The sequence below is a fragment of the Artibeus jamaicensis genome, unplaced genomic scaffold (genome assembly GCF_021234435.1).
Source record: "Artibeus jamaicensis isolate MK-2021 breed Jamaican fruit bat unplaced genomic scaffold, CSHL_Jam_final contig_700, whole genome shotgun sequence".
Lineage (NCBI taxonomy): Eukaryota > Metazoa > Chordata > Mammalia > Chiroptera > Phyllostomidae > Artibeus > Artibeus jamaicensis.
In genome coordinates, this window is record NW_026521930.1 from 6,848,838 (window position 1) to 6,870,898 (window position 22,061).

Genomic DNA, 22,061 nt, shown 5'->3' on the forward strand with positions numbered 1-22,061 from the left:
AACTTGGGAAGTGATTGTTCTCAGGGACCAAGAATACAGACAGAGGAGCAAGGCTTCTGCTGGAGCAGTAACAGATGCACAGCCAGCTGAGGCCACCTTGAACCTCTGGATTCTCTATCCATTGCCCCCACTGAGTCCAGCCTAAGAACAGTCCTGAGGTCTCTGACTGAGCACATTAAAAGGCTCCCAGCCCAGGCCCAGCTGCTCCTACTGGAGTCACCTGTTTTCTTGAATATCACTAGACAGGGAACTTGCCTGATTCCTTCTTTAGGAAACCTGACTCTCCCACCTGCCCCTGAACAAGAGTCTGTTTTTCTGGTCCTTCCTGTTTGAGATGCCTTTAATTCCATCCATCCCAAAAGCTAGGCTCAAACGCCTCCTTCTCTTGCATCTTCCCAGATTTGCTTGCCGTCCACCATCACCTGTCTCCTCACTTCCACCCCAGCCAGTCGCCTTCTCTGGATCGCACGTGCCCAAGCCTGTGCCCAGAGCCTCACAGTCATTTGGCATACAGCTCCTTCAGATTTCCCCTTGAACTCCGCTTTCCACAAGTTATTTATTCATTCAGTTAATGTTTATTGGACTCCTACTGTACTACCAGGGCCTGGTCGAAGGCATGCACTGCCCAGAGGGACAAATGGGAGCCTGGTGTGATTGGAACCATATCTTAGGGCCTCTTGTCAGCTGTTGAACTCAGGAGGCAAATGGCATGGGGCATTCAAGCTCTCAGCCCAGCACAGATCTGGTCTGTCAGCTTAAAAAATCATAGCAATATCTTCCATATAATGGGCTATTACTCTGTGATAGGTGTTTTATAGACATTGTTTCATTTATCCCTTATAATAACTCAATAGGTGTACTATTGTTGATCCCATTTTATAGATCAAAAAACTGAAGTTCAGAGAAGTCAAGCAACTTGCCCAAAGTCACGTAGCCAAAACCTGCAAAAGCTGAAATTTTGCACTGAGGTCTCTCTCATTTTTACTCCTGGGCTTTTCTCTTTATACTCCATGCCTGAAAAGAACCATGAATACTGACAATGAGGAATACTCAAAGCTAGTCAATTTCTGGTCAATGACTCCTTCTGAGCCTCAGTTTCCTCACCTGTCAAATGGTGAGACTATCATCTTCTCTGTCTGCTTCAAAGGAGAAAACAGGCTGGGAAGTGCTCTGTCACTGCTGACCATGGCCACACCCTGGATACTGGGTCCTTTGATGCTTGCCAGAAGTGCCCACATGCTAACCTCTGGTCTCTAATTGGCCTTTCCTGACCTCACCCCTCCTTGGCACAGCCTATGTTTGGAATGCCATTAAATGGATGTTCCAGAAACCAGAGAGTTCTTGGAATTAGAGAATGTTTGGTCTGAAAGGATCCCAGGGTTAGAATATCACTCTTTCAAGGCCTTGGAGGGCACGTGGATCAGGGGTCAGGAACTGGCTTAAACTCGCATGAGGTCCAGGGTCCTGGTAGGACAGGAACCTGCTCCTGACTCCACCCACCCAGATCCTCCCTCTTCTGTTCTACTCCCTCTTCTGTACCCTTTCTTTTTCATTTCCTGGTTACATGTAATAACTGTTACACAATTTCTTGGGTTCCTCCTGAGAATGAGAGAGATGACTGGCTTTTCTTCCCCCTCAGGGGCTTCCGGAAATTTTCCCCTCAGGTTGCCACGATTCATTCAAAGGATTCCCAGCTCCTTGCAGAGAACAGGAGACTTGCCACAGGGCTCTTTATTTGCTTCACAAACACCCTGGTCCTCTTCTGCCCATTCCTTTCTCAAAGGCAGATCTCAGATGTCTATTTTTAAAATATCAGATTCACACAAAGTCGACTTCCAGCTAACAGTCCCTATAGATAATACTGTTCATAGTAAAGTCACAGCTGCCAATACTGACGGTCTGCTGCAGGGTTTTCCCAGCTTCATCTTTCACACAACACTTTGTGGTTTCTGCTGTCATTCAAGCTATAGCATTATTTATTTAGAATTCTAAAAATTACCTCTACCTCCTTACCTTTTGTACTCAAATGTATTTTAAGAGGAAATTACATTACCAACAAAAATGGAAACCAATACTTGTCACAGTTAGAAGATAACTCTAAAAAGAAATGCCTAATTAGAACTTTTTTTAAAGTATATTTTATTGATTATGGTATTACAGTTGCCCCAATTTTCCCCTTTGCCCCACTCTGCCTGATACCCCCATTCCCTCCAACAATCCCCCCACTTAGTTCATGTCCATTCAATTTGTATGTAAATTCTTTGGCTTCACATTTCCCGTACTATTCTTAACATCCCCCTGTGTAATTTGTGCCTACCAGTTATGCATCTTAATCCCTGCACCTTTTTCCTCCATTCTCTCCTTCCCCCTCCCAACTGATAACCCTCTAAGTGATCTCCTTATCTTTGATTCTGTTCCTATTCTGGTTGTTAACTTGGTTTGTTTGTTTAGATTCAGTTGTTGATAGTTGTGAATTTGTTGCCATTTAATTGTTCATAGTTTTGATCTTCTTTTTCTTAATAAGTCCCTTTAACATTTCATATAATAAAGCCTTGATAATGATGAAATCCTTTAGCTTTACCTTGTCTGGGAAGCTCTCTGTTTGCCCTTCAATTCTAAATGATAGCTTTGCTAGATAGAGTAGTCTAGTTTGTATGTCCTTGCTTTTCATCACTTTGAATATTTCTTGCCAGACCCTTCTAGCCTGCAAAGTTTCTTCTGAGAAATCAGCTGACAGTCTTATGGAAACTCCTCTGTAGGTAACTCTCTGGTTTTCTCTTGCTGCTTTTAGAATTCTTTCCTTATCTTTAACCTCTGGCCTTTTAATTATGATGTGTCTTGGTGTGGGCCTCTTTGGGTCCAACTTGTTTGGGACTCTCTGTACTTCCTGGACTTGTGTATCTATTTCCTTTGCCAGATTTGGGAAGTTTTCTTTCATTATTTTTTCAAATAAGTTTTTGATTTCTTGCTCTTCCTCTTCTCCTTCTGGCACCCCATATGATTTGGATGTTGGTATGTTTTGAGATGTCCCAGAGGCTTCTTATTCTATCCTCATTTTTTAAAATTATTTTTTCTTCTTGATGTTATTAAATGCTTTTCTTCTTCCTTATATTCCAAACCATTGATCTGATACTCATTTTCATCCCCTCCACTATTGGTTCCCTGTAGATTTTTCTTTATTTCACTTAATGTAATCTTCATTACTGCCTGGGTCTTTTTTATGCTGTTGCTGTACTCAGTGAGTTCTCTGAGCAACTTGATAACCAGTGTTTTGAACTCTGCATAATGGGTGGTTATTTCCATTTTGTTTAATTCTGTTTCTGCAGTTTTTTCTCTTCTTTCAATTCAGTTATACTTCTTTGTCTGCTCAATTTGGCAGCCTCCCTGTGTTTGTTCCTGTGTATTGGGTAGAGCTGCTTTGACTCCTTGTCTTAGTACTGTGGCCTATTGTAGAAAAGGTACCTGTAAATTGTGTGGGTAAGAGACTTAGGTGATCTCCAGGGCAGGACAGTCCATGTCACTGCTCTGTGGTTCTACTAAGGGGAGGGCTCAGAGAGGGGACAACACCACTGCCTGGCTCCTGGAGGTTTTCCTGGGAGGAAGCTGTCTCCCGGCACTCAGCACTCACCCTGTTTCCAGTCTCTTCAATTTCTGCCCCTTATGCCACTTGTGCCCTTACAGCTGTTGCCCTGGTGCTGGAGGGAGGGAGGAATTGGAACTCCCCGGAGGGAGTTGGTTTGTGTAAGTCCTAAGTTCATATGTGCCCTTTAAGAGAAGTCTCCTGATAACCTGGCAGTTTCTTCTGTCACCTCAACACCCACTGGTTTTTATAGCCAGAAGTTATGGAGATTTATCTTCCTGGTGTTGGAACCCTGGCCTGTTGGGTGGTGTGGTTTGGGGCTGGGATCTCCCACTCCCAGGTACCCCTCCCAATTTTTATCTACCACATGTGAGTGTGGGACCTCCCATTCCACCGCCTCTCTGGACACCACTCCCACAGCTCCATGCCAGCAACTCCCGAGGCTCCGCACCTCTCCATGTCTCTCCACCTCTCTCCTCATCTCCACTCCTCTTACCTGTCTCGATGAATGTGGCTTCCTTCTGTATGTTGGATTTCCATTCAGCTCAATTTTCTGACAGTTCTTGGTGATATCTGTTTTGCATTCTAGTTGTAATTTTTTCTATAGTTATGCAAGTATTTACCTACGTCTCCATCTTGACCTGCCTAACTATAACTTTTTAAGTCCACCTGTGCACTACCTACAATGACCTTGTGTATGAAGAGTCATTGGGGTTTACACTTGAAGAAACGCTGGTTGTTCACAAGCCAGACACTCTGCCAGGCACTCTGCAAGCATGGAAGAAAGCCTCATTGTAATCATGCAGAAATTAAAGAAAATACTGAGGCAGGGGCCTGGAGGTGGAGGGATTGAACAAAAAAAGAGAAAAGAGAGAAAGAACTCATGAACATGAACAAGAGTGTGATGATTGCAGAGAGGAGGAGGGTGGGTGAAGGTGGAAGAGAGTATAGGAGAATAAATGATGATGGAAAAAATAAAATCAAGTAAATAAAACAAAAAATGAAAAATAATTAAAAGAAAATACTGATGCCTGGCTTTCACTCCCAGAGATGCTGATTTCATTGGTCTGGGGTATACCTTGGGCATTGAGACTTTGAAAAATGGCTCTAACATGCAATGAAGTTTAGGACCGCTGATACTAGGCTTTTGTCTCACATTATATTTACCAAATATGGTCATAGCAAAAGTTCCCATCCCACATGCGCTCCTTACTGTGTGGCCTTAACACCTTCCCACCAAATGGGGGCCACGGGACTGTGTCCCTTCCTTTGGAACACACAAAGACCTTTACAGCTGCCTCGACTGATAAAGTATGACAGAAGTGGTGCTATCGGAAAATGCTGTGACCTCCATCTATCTCCATGGGGCTCCTGGAGCTCAGCCACCCTGCTGTGCAGAAGTCCAAGATCGCATACATGGAGTGATGACATGGAAAGGTTAGATGCTGTTAGCTTTCCAGCCTTCAGTCCAGCTGGGGTCACAGCTGAAAGCCATCCTCAACCTCCACACATGCGAGTGAAGGGACCCTGCAGTGGTTCTAGTCCCAGCTGTCATGTCACCTCCAGCAACTGCATCTTCCCAGATGAGGCCTGAAAGCAGAGACAAGCTTATTTCTGACCCACAGATATCCTGGGAGCGTAACTAAATTGTTGTTTCACAGCACTGCCCTTGGGGATGGTTTGTTATGAAGCTAGAGTGAATGAAATAGCATCAGAGTCCCTCAGACCTATGTCCTGTCTGCAAACTTGGCTGTGACCTGGGACAAGTTATCATTTACCCCACTTCTCGATTTCCACAGCTATAAACAGAAGATGAGCATGCCTACCTCCTGGCATGGTTTTGAGAACAAAAGGAAATTATGTTCTTCAAGCACTTAGCACACACAGTACCTGAGCCAGAAACAGAACTTAAGGAGGCAGCAGAGTAGCAACTAACAGCACAGGGTTTGGACCCTGACTCTGTGGGGTCAAGTCCCAGCTCTTTTACTGTATGACCTTTGACCAGTGACCTGACCTTGTTATTATCACACAAAATTTTGACCAAAGCCCTGCAGGAGAGAAAAGACGTATGTCCTAGGTTCATCACTCTCACAGGGTGAGCCAGGAGTAGACCTGGTGTGCTGACACCTATGCTCAAAGCTTCTAGAGAGCTCTGTGGCCTTCAGGGACTGCCAGAGGGGAGCAAGCAAAGAAGTGAAAAGAACCCCAGTCCCACAATCCTTGTGCAAGCAGCCAACCTTGACAAAGGAGACCTCTCCCAGCAGCTAGACCAAGAACCTAGGTAAGCCGTACGCCAGAAGCAAGCACTTCCTTTTCTTTGTAAAACAGGATTTTCTTTGCTCTGTGATTACAAAAGCAGTTAATGTTGTGGAATCAGAAGATAAGCCCTCCTGACTGAACACACCCTCCTTCCAACTTTTGCAAAACATGTACGTTAGAGAATGCCCGTGTCAGCTCTGTGCGAACTTACCCTGTCTCCTTTTTTTTAAAGAAGAGGTTTAGAGAGTTTTGTTTTGTTTTGTTTTGAACTGTTAGAGGAAATAATCATTTATTCATTCAGCAAATACCTGAGCCAGGGAATATTCCAAAAGCTATGGGTACAGTAGTAAACTAGTTCTTTCCTTGTGAGCTTACATTCTAGTGAGGCGGACAAATAAGTACAAGTGAACAAAGAGGAATAAGAATGCCAGCACAGCTTTGTGCAATTTAAAATGCCTTGCTCAGCCCTGGCCTGGTGGCTCAGTGGAAGGAGCATTGTCCCGTACACCGAAATGTTGCAGGTTGATTCCCGGTCAGGGCACATCCTAGGTTTTGGGTTCGATCCCGGGTCAGAGGGTGTAGAGGAGGCAACAGATCAATGTTTCTGTCTCACATGGATGCTTCTCTCTTCTTCTCTCTCTCACTCTCTCTAAAATCAATAAGCATCCTCAGGTGAGGTTGAAAAAATTAATAATAAAATAAAAAGTAAAATGCCTGGGCTAAGGGAAGCCTCACTGAAAAGGTAGCATTTAGGCAGAGGCCAGAAGAAAGTTGGGGAATGATTCATGACAATATTCCTGTTTATTCTCTTAACAGCACATAGTACCAGCTGACAAACTATATATGTTACTTATTAATTTATCCTCTAGGGCTAAGAGAAGCGGCCACAGGCAGCTGAGAAACCCAAGGCAGTGAGAAGAGCTGAAGGCTGAGTGACCAGAGGCAGAGAGCAGGTTGGGGTGGGCTGTGGGGGCTGGGTAGGAAGGCCTAAGTGTCCTCTGTTTTGCACAGGCCCAAAACCCCTCCCCTGTTCAGCCACTGCTCCCTGAAGCAGATGCACAATTTCTCAGGGGTCTCCTGCAGTTGTCTTGTTGGAAGGCCTCTCTGTCACCACTTCCTAGCATGGGTCTCTACTGCCCATTTGACACAGTTCCTATTCTTGAGTGTGGTATTCCAGGACCTCATCCACCTGCACCTTAGTGTAAGTGACTTTCACTTCCTCTTCCTCAGGGCAAGTACCTGGCACTAACTACTAAGTAGGTGCACAATAAAAATACATGTATGAATGTGTCAGAAATATTCTTGCTTCACACATCCTTTTTGCTGGGGACATGTCTTCCCTATCTCTACTGGTTGGAATTCCACTGATTCCGAATATTAGCCCGACTTACATAGTGTTGCCTTTCCATTTTACAGAGTTTCTCCTATCCAGTCATCCAACAGATTTTACCCTCCCGATAACCTCATCAAGCAAATAGAGTCATCATCCCCATTTTACAGATATCAGAACTGAGGCTTGAAAGGAACATGACTTACTAGGAGAGCCATGCAGATGTTCTGAGGCTAAGCTGGAGGTGGAGACCCTAAGCCAGGCCTGTTCAGAGTCTCTCTCTCACAGGAAGCTTCCTGACTCCTCACAGGCCCCTCAGCACCTCTTGTTGCAGTCCAGCCTTTGTTAGGGCTGTCTGCTTCCCTTGTGAGTGAAAAGGAAGTGTAGGAGAGTCGATACAAGTTTTCTGCTTCTAATTGGGTTGCTGGACCTGCTCTGCTCTCCTCCAAGACCAAGTTGACAGTTGCATTCTGTGGCTCAGGCCAGCAAAGACAGCAGTGAGGGCATTGAGGTCTTGGCCAACCAGCTCTGAGAGAGGGGTCCTGGTGAGCGGAGCCAGTTTACCCACAAGATCTGCCACACGCAGAGGTGAATGAGTATGAACCAGGATGGAGGCCAAGGAGGTGGATGGGGAGCTGACCTCTACCCCAGCTCCTGCTCTTGCAGCAGGGTCCCTGCCTTCCTCTATCTCTTTGCTCCTGAGCACTTACTGGTATTTACTGAGAAAGCTTGGAATACATATTTCTACTCCTGGACAGGTGAACAATTCTGGAACTGGGGGGAATGGCCATGAGATTCCTGGTAGGGAATGTTTGGAGGCCCTGGGGGCTTGAGACTTCCTGGGTCTCACACTCTAATTTTCCCCTTCTCTTCTCTTCCCTTTCATTGTGTTGCTGTTTCCTGTGTTCTTCTGATTTGTGCTACTCGCTGTACCCATCCCAGCAAGATACTGGACCAGGAGTGGGTGGCAGGGCAATTCCCACTCAATGAATGTAGGGGAGTCATCACTTTATCAAGAATCTGGAGGCCATTTGGGTGGGGCTGGAGGCAAGGGTTTGGGGGGCTCAGGGCTAGGCCTCTTTCTGCCTTTTGGTTTCTGGGCTGTTTATGTTTTTTGGCCCCTTTGTTCCTTTGTTCATTCATTAGCAGTGGTATGACTAGTGGTTAAGAGTGTGTACTCTTGTGACTATAGTTGATTACATTGTATTATATAATCAAAATTTGGTAAGACAGTAGAACATCAATGTTATAAATAAATAAATAAATAAATAAATAAATAAATAAATAGTACAAGATGTGATGGATGCATTAACTGGCTCGATTGGGGGATCCTTTTGCAATGTAAGCACATGGCAGACCATCACATTATACACTTTAAATAACTTATAACTTTATTTGTCAGTTACATCTCAATAACATTGGGAGAGAAAAAGTGTGCATTCTTGACTCATATGTTTTAGTTCAAATTACCATTGTGCTGTTGTTGCTTAATCTGTTTCCTCATATGTTAAACAGATTGTTTTAGGGATTATATGAGTTTATGGGTGTAAAGCTGTTAGAACAGCGTCTGTATGTGGAGAAGGCTTGGTAAGTGCTAACTGCTCTACAAGGCAGTACAGTGCAGTGGATAAGAAAACCAGATATCTGGGGAGACTTCCGCCAAGATGGAGGCGTAGGTGGAAGCACTGTGCCTTCTCACACAACTAAGTTTAAAAACAATAAAGTTTTAGCAACAAAAATGCAGCCAAACCACAGAAAATTGAACTACACAGAAGTCTGACAACAATGAACCCTTCAGCCAAACCAGTAAGAGGGGCAGAGCCAGCAGCAGAGCGGGGTCAGGCAGGAAAGATCCACCGGACAGACCCGGGAGTGCGACCCAGGTGCACCAGCAGCCGTGGGCAGATCCCAGGTGTGGAGAAGCGGGCAGACCCACTGAGGGCACAAGGCGGTGGACCCACTGAGGGCTGATCGAGGTCACACATTCATGAGCAGATAAACCGGTGAAGGAGCAAGCAGTGAGACGGACCACGCAGACCCCAGCGGCAGGAAGCAGCAGAGGGAACCGCCATTGTCCCTCTCTGACCCTACCCCCACATACAGCATCACAAAACAACGACCTGGGTGGCCCTACCCTGGTGAACAACTAAGGCTCCGCTCCTCATACCTAACAGGCACAAACAGATCAAAACATGGCTCAAGAACAACTCAGAGCCCCTGAGCTGATAAATCTAAGCGATGAAGAAATAGCCAAACTTTCAGATGCACAGTTCAAACCACTGGTGCTCAGGATGCTCACAGAACTGGTTGATTTTAGTCACAAATTAGAGGAACATATGGAGGCTAAACTAATTGAAATGAATGGAAATACACAGGAAACCAATAGTAATGGAAAGGAACCTGAGACTCAAATCAAAGGAGTGGACCAGAAGGAGGAAAAAAAGGACCAAACAGAAAAGGATGAAGAAACAAGAATTCAAAAAAAATGAGGAGAGGCTCAGGAACCTTCAGGACATCTTTAAATGCTCCAACATCCGAATTATAGGGGTACCAGAAGGGGAAGAGGAACAGCCATGAGTGGAACACTTATTTGAACAAATAATAAAGGAGAACTTCCCCAATCTGGCAAAGGAAATAGACTTCCAGGAAATCCAGGAAGCTCAGAGAGTCCCAAAGAAGTTGGACCCAAGGAGGAACACACCAAGGCACATCATCATTACATTAGCCAAGATTAAAATGAAGGAGAGAATCCTAGAAGCAGCAAGAGCTAAGAGGACAGTCACCTACAAAGGAGCTCCCATCAGACTGTCAGCTGACTTCTCAAAAGAGACCTTACGGGCAAGAAGGGGCTGGAAAGAAGTATTCCAAGTCATGAAATCCAAAGACCTACATCCAAGATTGCTCTATCCAGCAAAGCTTTCATTTAGAATGGAAAGGCAGATAAAGTGCTTCTCCGATAAGGTCAAATTCAATGATGTCATCATCACCAAGCCCTTATTATATGAAATGTTAAAGGGACTGACCTGAGAAAAAGAAGATAAAAAATATGAACAGTGAAAGGACAGCAAACTCACAGTTATTAACAACCACACCTAAAACAAAAGCAAATTAAGAGGACAACTAGATCAGGAGCAGAACCATAGAAATGGAGATCACATGGAGGGTTAGCAACAGGGGAGTGGGAGAAGGAGAAGGGGGGAGAAGGTACAGAAAATAAGTAGCATAGATGATAGGTAGAAAATAGATAGGGGGAGGGCAAGAATAGTATGGGAAATATAGAATGTAAAGAACTTGAGACAAGTGGTCATAAACTAAAGGGGGGAATGGTGGGGGAGGGGTGTGCAGGGTGGAGGGGAATGAAGGGGGGAAATAGAACAATTGTAATGGCATAATTAATAAAAATATTTTTAAAAACCAGATATCTGGGTTCAAATCCCAGAGCTGCCACTTACTAACTCTGACATTGGAGACAAAGCCTTAATCTTTCTGGGCCTCAGTGTCCTCTTTTATATAAAATTAACATGGATAATAGTAACTACAACATAGGTTTAAATGAGCCAGTTATTGAAAAGTGCCTGACACATATAAGTGCTTGATTAGATTTTAGTTGTGATTTTCATTTTATTCCATTCATTATAAGCCCCATGAATGCAGAACTTTCTGTTGGCTTCATTCACTCCTGTGTCTCTGATGCCTGGGGCAATGCCTGGGACATATCGAGTAGGTGCTCAATAAGTATTGACCAAGAATTTACTCTGGTTCACACAGTTCTTTCTATATGAAATGCTCTCTCCACGAGCTTCTGCCTGCTATATGATACTATTCGACTTTCATCATATTTTTAAAATCTAGTCTGTGATTTTTGATATTGGAAATCAATTGTGAAGTTGGGTCACAGCAGGAGAGGAACATGCGATACAAGTAGCAGAAACAGAACTCAAAGCAGCTTAAGCGAGAAAGAAGATTGGCTTGTGAAACTGAACCTTTCAGAATATATTGCTTCAGGAAGAGCTGGATCCAGATGCTCAAAGTGAATAATAAGCAAGATTCTTGTCTCCTTCACTAGCTCTCAGCTCTGCTTTCCCATATATTGGCTCCAGTTTGAGGCCAGGTCTTCACTCATGGTGGCCCCTGCAGATTCAGGCTCACATCCCACCAGCTTGGCAATCCCTGCAGAGAGAAAGCCTCTTTCCTGACAGCCAGTCCAGGGACTGACTCTCAGTGTGTCTCATACCCATCCTTGAACTGTTCACTGTAGCAAAGGGGCCTCGGCTGGGGATGTCAGTCTCTGAGAGAAGGGATGGATAATTCCACAAAGGAAAACCCAGATGCTTTAAAAAATATGTATGTGTAAAAAGGAAGAATGGGTGTGCAGGTGCAAATGACAGATGGCAACTATATCCCAAGTGATGCTCTTCTCCCTCTCATCCTCTCCCCCACTGACCAGTTGACGATCTTTGATGAGCTCTCAGTATTAATAGCTTTTCCAGTTTCCAGATCAGCAGAACACATGTTTGCATGCTCTCTCTTTCTCTGTGAGGTTGACATTGTTATGCCCATTCTCCAGGTGAAGAAATGAAGGCCAAAAAGTGGCTTGTTGAGGTCTCCTAGTAAGTTACAAAGTGTCCTGTTTTGTCTTATTCTCTCTGGTTTCACATATTTGTCCATTCATCTCAGACAGGTGGCTGCCCCTGCAGGCAAAGACCATGGATTCCACACCTCTGTATTCAGCCCCTAACTCTGTCTTCCCCTGTCCTACCCAGGTGCAGAAACCTGGAAAGAGTGAAAGTTGCTCATACCAAGATTGCCAATGAAGCCCAGATGTCTGACGAGGTGGGTGGAGGTTTGAGGTCTGGAGAAGACTCCATGGGTTTGGGGAGGGCTCAGAAGGTGTAGAAAAGTCAAAAGCCTAAGAGCCTAACATCTAGATCTAGGGCTGTGCACAGGGTCTTAATGTAGTGGGGATGTGATGGAACAGTCCTCAGAGCCCTGGATGAAAGAAAGCTTTTACGAGAGAAGGAGATCTGAAGGAGGGACAAAGCCACTTATCTAAAGTGTAGAGGGAAGAGTGCTCTAGACAGAGGAAAACAGCAGTTACAAAGAAAGGCCCTTCCCGTGTAGGAGTGTGTCTGGTGCGTCAGCAGGGCAGCTGGGGGCTAGGCGGAAAACAGAAGAGGTCAATGGGAGGGATCAGGAGGACCCCTGTAAAGCACTGGAAGGGTTTTGGTTTTTACTCAGAGGGAAACGAGGAGCCACGGGAATCGGTGAATTAGTCCATAGCCTCTACATGGTAGACAGCCTGTGTCTAGTTTTATCACCTATAACATGAGGAAAATACTATAAAGTCCTGAAACTCTTTAGAGGATTCAGTGAGCTATTTGGGACCCAGGACCAAAACTGAGGCAGGAGGAAGAGTAGGTCGGCAGAAACATATACGTGGTATATATCCTTTTGTATGAATAAGGTAGTACATAAAAATATAAGCATCAGGTGTGTCCCATTCCGGGGACTGAACTGTCTACTCACCGGGGCTTCCCCACTCAGTGGGAAGAACAAGCAAGGGACAGGGTGGCCAGAGGTGGCTGACCCTCCACGGAGGCTGCCAGGCGAGAGCCCTGGTACTGGAGCAGGGCCCAGTGGCAGCCTCAGGGCTCAGGGCTGCTGAAGGACCTGGCGTCTGCCTAAGGCCAGTCTGGCCCTCTCAGACACCCAGCACAGCCTATTCTAGGGCTCGTCCCAGGGTCTCCCTTCATTCCGAGTCCTCTTCATAGGGAGGCCTGCTAAAGCATCACCTGGCCTGAGAGATGAGTCTTACCCAGTGGTGCTCAGATGTGCGGCTGTCCACACATGGCCCAGGGCCTGACTGGCTGGCTCCCTGAGATTTAGCTTCTGGCCCAAATTCTGCTCTGATGCACACCTCTGGGCCATCAGGCTCCTTCTGCCTGTGACCCCCTTGTATTTATCAATGACAACATTTTTTGAGAGCTTCCTTGTGGGTCAGGCCTTATGCTACTAATAATATTACTAGCTAAAATCTATAGTCTTACCACATGCCAGGCCCTGTTCTAAGCACTCATTGAATCTTCTAAACAGTCTTATGAGTTCATGTTATTTTCCTTGTGTTATAGATGATAAAACTAGGCAGAGAGAGGTTAAGTAAGTTGCTTAAGATCACACAGCTATTCAGTGGCAGTGCCAAATATTCACACACACAGTTGTCGCAGCAGTCCTGCCCAGCCGGCAGATGAGCCAGGCACAGGGAGTTTTTGTGCCTTGGTGAACGTCACACTGGGAAGTGTCAGAGCCGTGAAAGCAGTGTGGTCTGTCTGACCCCCAAAGGGGCCCTGGCCTGTGACACCTTGCATCCTCCCAAGTTTACTTTCACTGATGGGCTGAGAGGTGGGCCTCCTTTTACAGATGGGAAAAGTGAACAGTGTCTGAGCATGGTGCTCAAGAGAGGGCATGTGGGAAAAGGCAGAGCAGAGCTGGGACTCAGCCCGGGGCTTTTCATCCCCCGGGCTGGTGTTTTTCCTCTGCGGCCCTCCTCCCGGGCTTTGAACTCTTCCTTCCTGGCACTCAACAACTGTGGCCCCGCCTTCTCCTCATACCCTGAGCTACCCAGTCTCCCCACCCTTGCATTTGTGTGGCATTTACATAGAACGCCCAGTGATGACCATCTTGTCAATGGGACAACGCCCCAGCCCCTTCTTTCAACCCTCCTCACAGATTCTCCATGGCCTTATAGGAAAAAGAGAGGTGAGGACTTTTCTCCTCCCCAGGCGACTCCCAACCCAGGATCAAAGATGGGTGGGAGGGGGTAGAAACAAATCCTGCTAAACCCCACGTGGGGTGTAGGGTGGGGTGCATATGGTCAACAGCAGAGAGATCCGATAATCATGAGACTCCAGGCCTCGTCCACCCCCACTCTCCTGGGAAGGGTTGGGCTGTGCTTAGCCTCGGGGTCTCACACCCTGTGTCTGGGAAACTCAGAGGTGTGGCCCCCGCTCCAACAGAAGCTAGCCTTTCCCCTGCCCACCCCCCAGCCTTCCTGCCTTCACCAAGGCCCATCTCGGTTTCTCCTAGGGATTAGTTCCAAGCCTCAAAGCTGGAACATCACAGGGCCCAGGGATTCCTCTCGCCAGCCCAACCTAAAAATGGGGGACTCGAATTCCAGTCTTCATTCTGTCACCGATGTAGGGGGTGACCTTGAATAAGATTTTCCCCTCCCTGATTCCATCCTGATGTCACACCTGAAGCTTCTAATTTCTGTTTCCTGGGCTCAGGATTCCCATGCAACCCCACGGAGTGCCCCACAGGATTAGAGCTGTGTCAGAGCTTGAAAAATAATCAGAAAATGGGTGTATGCTTCTTCTCTTTTTAAAAATCATCTAGGTTTTAATTCTCTAAATAATAATAGTGGTAACATTTGAAAATTGCTATCACTTTTCAATGAGGAAACTGAGGTCCAGGGCAGGCTAGTGACTCACCTGAGGTCACCAGAAGCGTTAGTGGCACACTGTAATCTACGACTTAGAGTTCTCGGCTTCCTTTCCCACGGTTCTCACCCTCACCACATCTCTCCCATTTCTTGCTGGCTGCCCTAGCCCCAGCCTCAGCTCACCAGTCAAGATTACCTTGTGGAAACTGAGGCCAGGTAGGCATAGATGAGCCCAGACCCACCCTCCAAGGATATGGACAGAGGCTGGCAGTGCCCTCACTAGGCCTCTGGCTTCTTGCCAAGGATCTGCTAAGATCATGAGCCCAGGGCCATGCCCAGGTGCCCCCTTTACATCCCTCAGCACCTTAGCCGGAGCCTTGGCCAGAGTGGGAGAAGGCTGGCAGTGAGAGCCCAGGGCTCAGGCTGGTCCCAGACATGCTGCTCCACAGATTTCCAGCCATGAGCAGAACCTCAACGAGGCACTTGTGGCACAAGGCAGATTTGTTGGGTGATTTATTATGAACCTGCTGTTGTTAGCTACTGGGGGTACATCACTGCACAAAGCAGGCAAAAGTTCCCACCTTTGTGGAATCCATATCCTAGGACATGGAGACAGACCAAAAATAAATGAGAAAATGTTAAATATCTAAAAATAGAATATATCTAAAATGCTATATTAAAAAAATGCAGGAAAGGGGATAGAGAGGGCCAGGGGCAGGGTTGTATTTTTTTAGTAGGGTGAAGACCCTATTTGAGAAGGTGACATTTCAGCAGAGATCGTAAGGAGAGAGTAAGTTTTGCTGATATCTAGAAGAAGGGTGTTCTAGGCAAAAGGAACAGCAAGTGCAAAGGCCCTGAGGCAGGACCATGCCTGGCATGTTCTAGGAGATATGAGGAGGTCAGTATGGCTGGAGTGGTATGAATGAAGATAGAGTGAGCAAAATAAACAAATGTTAAATGCCCATTGGAGACAAGCCTTATGGGAGGAAAGGATAAGCCATTCAAGGAGGAAGCTCATGACAGGGCCTACACAAATAGAGAAGGTTGAGGGGCAGGAACTCCAGAGAAGACAGCGAGGGCATTCTAGGCAGAGACCAGCTTGTACAAAGGCAAAGAAGTATGAGGTGGCTCATCATGTCAAGCATGAAGCTCCAGAGGTTGGAGCAAGAATTGAGTTGAGAGTGAGAGGTGAGACCAGAGGAGTCAGCTACAGCCAGATCGAGAAGGCCAGAGGAGCAGCAAGGGACAGGTCTCAGGGAACCCTAAGAGAAGGTTGGGAGGGCCAAGAGGTTGTGGCCAGAGAGTAGGAGATGGGGTTCAAGGTTTGCAAAGTCGCGAGTGGCTGTGGTCAGGGAGTGAGTGGGATGGACATGCCTCTAGGATGATGGCAAGACTTGGGGATGTGAGGAAAAGCAGCCAGGGCCTCTCTCCTTACCATGAGCCTCAGGATGTGTAGCGCCCTCCTGCTGGGAGCCCCAGGTACATGGGATGTTGGGAAATGAGCTGCCATCCACCACTGGGGGGCACTGCAAAGGAAACCAGTCTGGGCTAGGCAGGTGCCAGCCAGTCTTCCTTTTCCCTCCCCTCCAGCAGTCCTCTTGGATTGCTCTTTTGTTGGCGCTGGAACTTCCCTGGCAGTTGGTCCCCGGCTACCCAGGCGAGGCTGAGGGAGGGGAAGCCCCCTTGGTTTCTGTCTCACAACAGGGACCCAATAGGGAAACCCCACAGGTCCCAAAAGGAAAGTGGCAGCAATGGGCCTCGGGGAAGACCAAGAAACCCCCATCTTCTCCCTGAAGATGGGAAATCCAGGGTGGGGCTTAGGGTGCGGTTGTGCTGGAAGGGAGATCTGAGGTTGATGAAACCCCGCCAGAGCAGAAATGCCAGGACTATTCTGGAGCCTGGCTGAGCTCTGATCCTGACCTCACACAACCCCAACCTGGTCATAGGCTGGGCCTTGACCCTGCTCATCAACTATCCCAAGCCCAGGTCTGAGCTTTGACCTGAGCTGCAGGCTTAGTCAGAATCTTGACCGCAGACAAACTTGTGTTCCTGAACTGGACTGAGCCCAACCCTAATTCATCCCAAGCAGAGCCCCCAGGTCGCTGAGAGCTCTGACCCCAAACACAGAGCCAGGATGTCGGCCCCAGACAAAGCTCTGAGTCCAACCCTACATCATGTACTGATCTTGATTATAGAATGAGCTTTAATTCAAGATCTGATTCTGGTGAAAGACTGGGTTCTTGGCCCTGAATAAAATGTAACAGCCAGCCCTGACCCTGGCACTGATCCCTGACACTGCCCAGACTGAGGGCTCTCTGCCCCATACAGAACCCCATCTCATCTACCCAGTGAGCACCAAGTTCCCTTATAGTTTCTTCCTTAGCCATCTAGTAAACCAGAAGGGAGTAAGACCTCCAAGTCCCCTCCGATAGGCAGTCTTTTTAGCTGGTCATTCATTTATCTTTTCGAGGACATTAGTTCAGTGATGGCACTAGAATGATAATGACAGCAGAGAAAGAGGAGAGAATTCAAGTCTCCGGGACCTACCAGCAAAGAGAGCAGGGTGGCTCACCCAAGAGTGGGGAATTGGGGGGAAGACTGAACCTGGGAGCTCAGCAGGGGTCAGCAGCTTGGATTGACCGAAACCCCAGCTTCCCGCCATCCCCCACCACACCTCCCACCCCCTCTGGGAAGGGAAATTACATTTCCCCATTTTAGCAAGGGGTGGTGAGGAGGGAAGACTGAGTTAAAGCAAAGCTGAAAGTACAAGCAGGACGGAAAGTGAAACTGGGCACAGCCCCCGTATAAGATGCCCCCGACCCGGGAGATGGCTGATCAAAGAGACTGGGCCCTGCCATGGGCCAGAAGGCAGGCGACCTTGGCTGGCGTGAGTTTGAGGCCAGGGCTTGGGGCAGAGGGGTGGGAGGCTTGGCTGAGACTGGACCAAGGACGGGAGAGATTGACTGGTGTGGATGGGGGCAAAGTGTTGAGGGGCAACTACTTGGCAGAGACTAAGGATATAAGGTACGGCTCACTGGAAGATGGGGACAAAGACTGGCATGAACAAGGAACAGGGGTTGGACAGACAGGTGGTGGTTCAGCCAGGGCTGGGCAAAGCATGAGACAGTTTGGCTGGCTCGAATGAGGGGCAAGAGTAGAGGGCTGGTGGTTGGGCTAGGGCTGGACAGAGGATAGGAAGACTTGACTGGTATGAATGAGGAGAGTTGGACAGATGGGTTGACCAGGACCAGAGCCTGGCAGATAAGTGGAGGGTTTGGTTGGAGTGAATGAGCAGAGGCCAGACAGCTTGGCTGAGAGCCGGTGCTGGCTAAAGGAAAAATAGCCAAGAGTTGGCACAAGTAGGGGTTCTGTGGCCAAGGAGTCAGCAGTCTAACTGGGTCAAGGGTCTGTAGTTTGAGGTTCAGGAAGAGGTCCAATCTACAACTGGTAACTGAAGGACTCAGAGGCTGGAACAAGAGCAGATGGTAAGGTCAGGGTAGGAACCAAGGGCTAAAAGATGGGAACAGAACCATCAAAGGCCAGGGCCAAGGACCCAGAATTGTCTGCAGATGTTAGAGAGAAGCCAGGGGAAGGGTCTGGGGCCTCCAGAGCTCCAGAAGGAAGTGGAGGGCTGGTAGCAAATGACACAGCTCAATTCTGAGTGGACAATATCCACCAGGGTCTGGGGCACTGCTCTCCCTCTACACAGAGCTGGGCAGAACCCGACTCCGCCCACAGTCTCAAGGATGCCAGAGTGGCCCCGAGTCAGAGATCCTGGAAGTTAGAGAGCCAGGCACTGGCCACCCCCTCTGGAAGTCCATGGGGAAAGTGGACCTACCCAGAAACTCCCTTTGGTCTTTATTTAGTAGACACTCAGGGAGCGGAGCCCAGGGGTTAGAGATCTACAACAGACAAGGGAGGAGGGATGCAGAAGAGGGTGAGCAGGAATAGACTTAGACTTCAGGCCTGTTTTGGTTTGTGTTTCAAGGAGAATTGTGTAACTCGGGTGATTGCTAGATTTCCTCTCCCTGAGGGAGAAACCACAGAACACTGCCCTCTTCCCAGAGCTCCCGTCCCAATGACCCTCTTCCTCTTGTTCAGGAAACACAGGGCAGAGAGCCTTTTCAGAATTCAGCTGGTCCGCTTCCCACATTTTATAGATGGGAGCTCGAGGCCCAGAAATAAGAGTTGACTTGCTCAAAGAAAGAACCCAAATGAGAAACAGAGGTTCTGTTTCACAATCCAGGCCCTCCTCTCCATCCTGGCACCCCCTTTTTGTCCCTCACTGTAGAGTTACCCACCCGCCTTGGTAGAGAGGAGACCAATCTGTTCTTCTGACTCTCTGGGATAGAGCCTCCAGCATTGCCAGCCACCCCTGGCGTCCTAGCTTGGGCCATCAGAGACACCTGGCCAACCCTCGGGAATCCTTGGCAGAAGAGAGTGTGCCTGCTCCAGGGGAGGTGGCTGCCTCCTCTGAGTTCCCTGGGGAAGCTCACGGGATCTGCATTTGGGCAGATCTGGAATTCTGTCCGGATTCCCTCACCCTCTGTCTATGTACCTTGGCAAGTCAACCTCTTGAACCTCATTTTCTTCATCTGCAAAATGGGAAGAATTGTAGCACCCAGGCTGCCACGTAGAATTGTGCAGTTAGTTCACTGAAAAAGACACTTGGCCAAGGGACTTGGTGGGAGATTGAAATCCAGATGGAGATCTGCTTGCAAAGGTGGGCACTCTGTGCAAGGCTGTGTCTGCCTAGGGGAAAGGGCACTTTCCTTTCAGTCACAGAGAGATGCCATATGGTGTCTTCAGTAGCTTCCATCTCATTCATGGTTTTGAGGGGTCAGTGAGATGAAACACAGTGCTTGGCCTGTGTTCTTGAGTTCTTCTTAAGCTCTCCTCTTATTTTGTCTACCTTCTCCCCATCTGTCCAGGGCTCAGCCTTTTGCTGCTCTCCCTGCTCCTGGTTCGAGCTGGTGTCTGGGGATTCCCGAGGCCCCCAGGGAAGCTACCCCTGAGCCTGCAGGAGTTGCAGGAGGAGTTCAAGGTCAGCCTGCATCTTGCCAGGAAGCTGCTCTCCGAGGTTCGGGCCCAGGCCCACCGTTTTGTGAGTTTCCCTAATGCAACTGGCTCTGGGGATGGGCGGATCCCTAATCCCTTCTGGCCCCTACTAACAGACCTTGCCCTACAGGCTGAATCTCACTTGCCAGGAGTGAACCTGGACCTCCTGCCCCTGGGAGGGCACCTCCCCAATGTTTCCCTGACCTTCCAGGCCTGGCGCAGCCTCTCTGTGAGTGAGGGGCTGGTGGGGTGGGCAGGTGAACTGGCAATAAGGCTAGGCTGGTGGTTAGAAATGAAGTGAGGGATTGAAATGAAGGTGGATTTGGGAATAAATTAAAGGACAGAATCTGGATGAGATTGAGCATGTCATTGGATATAAAGATGAAGCTGAATGAAGAAATGGAGTTGAGAAGGTAAAAGTGAAGTGGGCATGGGTAAAAAGGTAGGTATTGGAATAGAATGGGATAGGGACTAGAAATTAGAATGTGTGGTAATAGGAAGAAGGTTGGGGATGAAAGTGAAAATAAAGTGGAGGATGGAGAAGGGATGGGGATTACCAGTGAGTATGGGAATAGAATGGGGTTGGGATGGAGTTGGAGAAGAGGGATGATGAGAATGAAGCTAGACATATGGATGAGGGATGGAACTGGGATTAGGAATAGGAATAAGGACAGGAAAGAGGTTGGAGACAGGCTGAACACAAGTGAAGAGATGGAGATAGGATGGGATGGTGGAGAAAGTAATAAAATGGGGTAAAGTAGGGCTATGGATAGAGAGTGATAAGACAATGGAGATGGGGTTGAGGTAAGACATGAGTTCAGGTGTAGGACTGAAAATGAGGTTGGAAAAGGAGAGAGAAGTCACAGACACCGGAGACTGGAATGATGATGAGTGAGGGGAATGGAGAAAAAAATTAAGTTGAGGATGAGAAGAGATATTTAGATGGAATGGGGGATTGGAGTTTGGGATGGGAATGGGACCCAGAGAGACATGGGATTGGGTTTGAAGTGGGTCATCCTTGGCCTGCGGACCCTTCCTGACCCCTTCCCTCTGCTTCCACAGCACCCAGAGAGGCTGTTATTCCTTTTCATGACACTTCACCCCTTCCAAGCCCTCTTGGGAGGACTGAGCAGCCAGGGGATCTGGGCCAGCACAGAGAGGAAGAAGCTGTGGGCCGTGAGTTTGGATCTCCGAGATTTGCAGCGGCATCTTCGCTACCAGGTAGAGTACGCACCCACCCTCCTTGAACCCCATAGACCAAAGCTGAGGGCCACTGGCCCCCTTTTAAAAATACCGCCACTCCCACAGGTGGGGTAAGTCTAGAAGGGGATGCTCCAGATCCTGAGTGCAGATGTGTGAAAGGTGGAAGTGTGTGAGGGGCGGGGGGGGGGGGGCTGTACCAGGCCCTGGCTCTACACCCTAAATCTCTGCCTTCTCTTGGGATCTTGGCCTTAAATGAGGGAACAGCTCTGAAGCACCCAGCACAAAATCTGGCATCAACAGGACCAGTAATAAAGTTGATTCCCTTCTCTGCATCATCCTCTGACATCACCGGGTCCTCCTGAATATTTCCAAGGGAAATAAGAAGTTTACCTTTACTGAAAGGAGAATCAAAAATGCAAGCAATAGAAAACTAGCTACATGACCCTTCCACCCATTTCTGATCCTAAGACGATCCTTAAGAGAGGACTTTCCAAAACCTCAAACACCTAGAGCAATCCTGGATGAGTGAGACAGCTGCCTCCACGGGAATCATCTCACTCTGTGACTTCCATTTTCTTGAACCAAAAAAGCAGGCAGGACAACATGAGATGACAACATAATGGAAGATCTGAAGTAGGGGTTGTCCAGGGAAATCATGACTTCGTGGTCTCTGATGTCATTTGGCACCACTAGGCACATAAAGGAATAAGAATACACTCTGCATCTCAGCCTATTTTCTGATCCACGGGCCTCTTCTCACAGATGCTGGCTGCAGGATTCAACCTCCCTGAGGAAGAGGAGGTAGAGGAAGAGGAGGAGAGCAAAGGGCTGCTCCCAGGGACCCCGGGCAGCCCCTCACAGATGTCAGCCCAGGTGTCCTGGCCCCAGCTCATCTACACCTACCAGTTGCTACACTCCTTGGAGCTTGTCTTGTCTCGGGCCGTGAGGGACTTGCTGCTGCTTTCCCAGGCTAAAAACCCAGTCCTGGCCTCGGGGTGTCCAACACTGGATGGCTCCCACTCCTGATGAAGTGGTTTCTTAGCCCCTTCCCTCTCCGGTTAAGAGTTTAGGACTGGAGTTGGGGCCAACAGGACAGCCTCCAGCTCACCGCCTTAAGACAAGGCAGGACTCTACCGACCTCCATTCCCAGACCCTACCCAATAACTTAAGGCTCCTCCAGTCTTTGCTGGATA

At 48.0% G+C, this 22,061-nt stretch overlaps 1 protein-coding gene across 2 annotated transcripts; it reads left to right on the top strand.

Annotated features, from left to right (window-relative positions):
• The first annotated feature begins 17,388 nt into the window (after nt 1-17,388).
• IL27 (interleukin 27) lies at nt 17,389-21,951 on the top strand. 2 transcript variants are annotated; one of them, XM_037134048.2, is made up of 5 exons: nt 17,389-17,494; nt 19,539-19,711; nt 19,796-19,894; nt 20,728-20,886; nt 21,631-21,951. In XM_037134048.2, exons 1-5 carry the CDS (start codon nt 17,464-17,466, stop codon nt 21,892-21,894), a joined length of 726 nt encoding a protein of 241 aa, XP_036989943.2. In that variant the 5' UTR covers nt 17,389-17,463; the 3' UTR covers nt 21,895-21,951. The 2 variants fall into 2 exon arrangements, with proteins under 2 accessions (XP_036989943.2, XP_053527547.1); XM_053671572.1 differs by having other exon boundaries at nt 19,539-19,894.
• Nucleotides 21,952-22,061: the final 110 nt, after the last annotated feature.

Bases quoted from the DNA above. Each gene is read 5' to 3' on its own strand.
- IL27 (XM_053671572.1), top strand. From the start codon at position 17,464: ATGGGCCAGAAGGCAGGCGACCTTGGCTGGC. The intron at 17,495-19,538 runs GTGAGTTTGAGG...CCATCTGTCCAG, and splicing joins GGCAGGCGACCTTGGCTGGC to GGCTCAGCCTTTTGCTGCTC. The intron at 20,887-21,630 runs GTAGAGTACGCA...CTCTTCTCACAG, and splicing joins AGCGGCATCTTCGCTACCAG to ATGCTGGCTGCAGGATTCAA.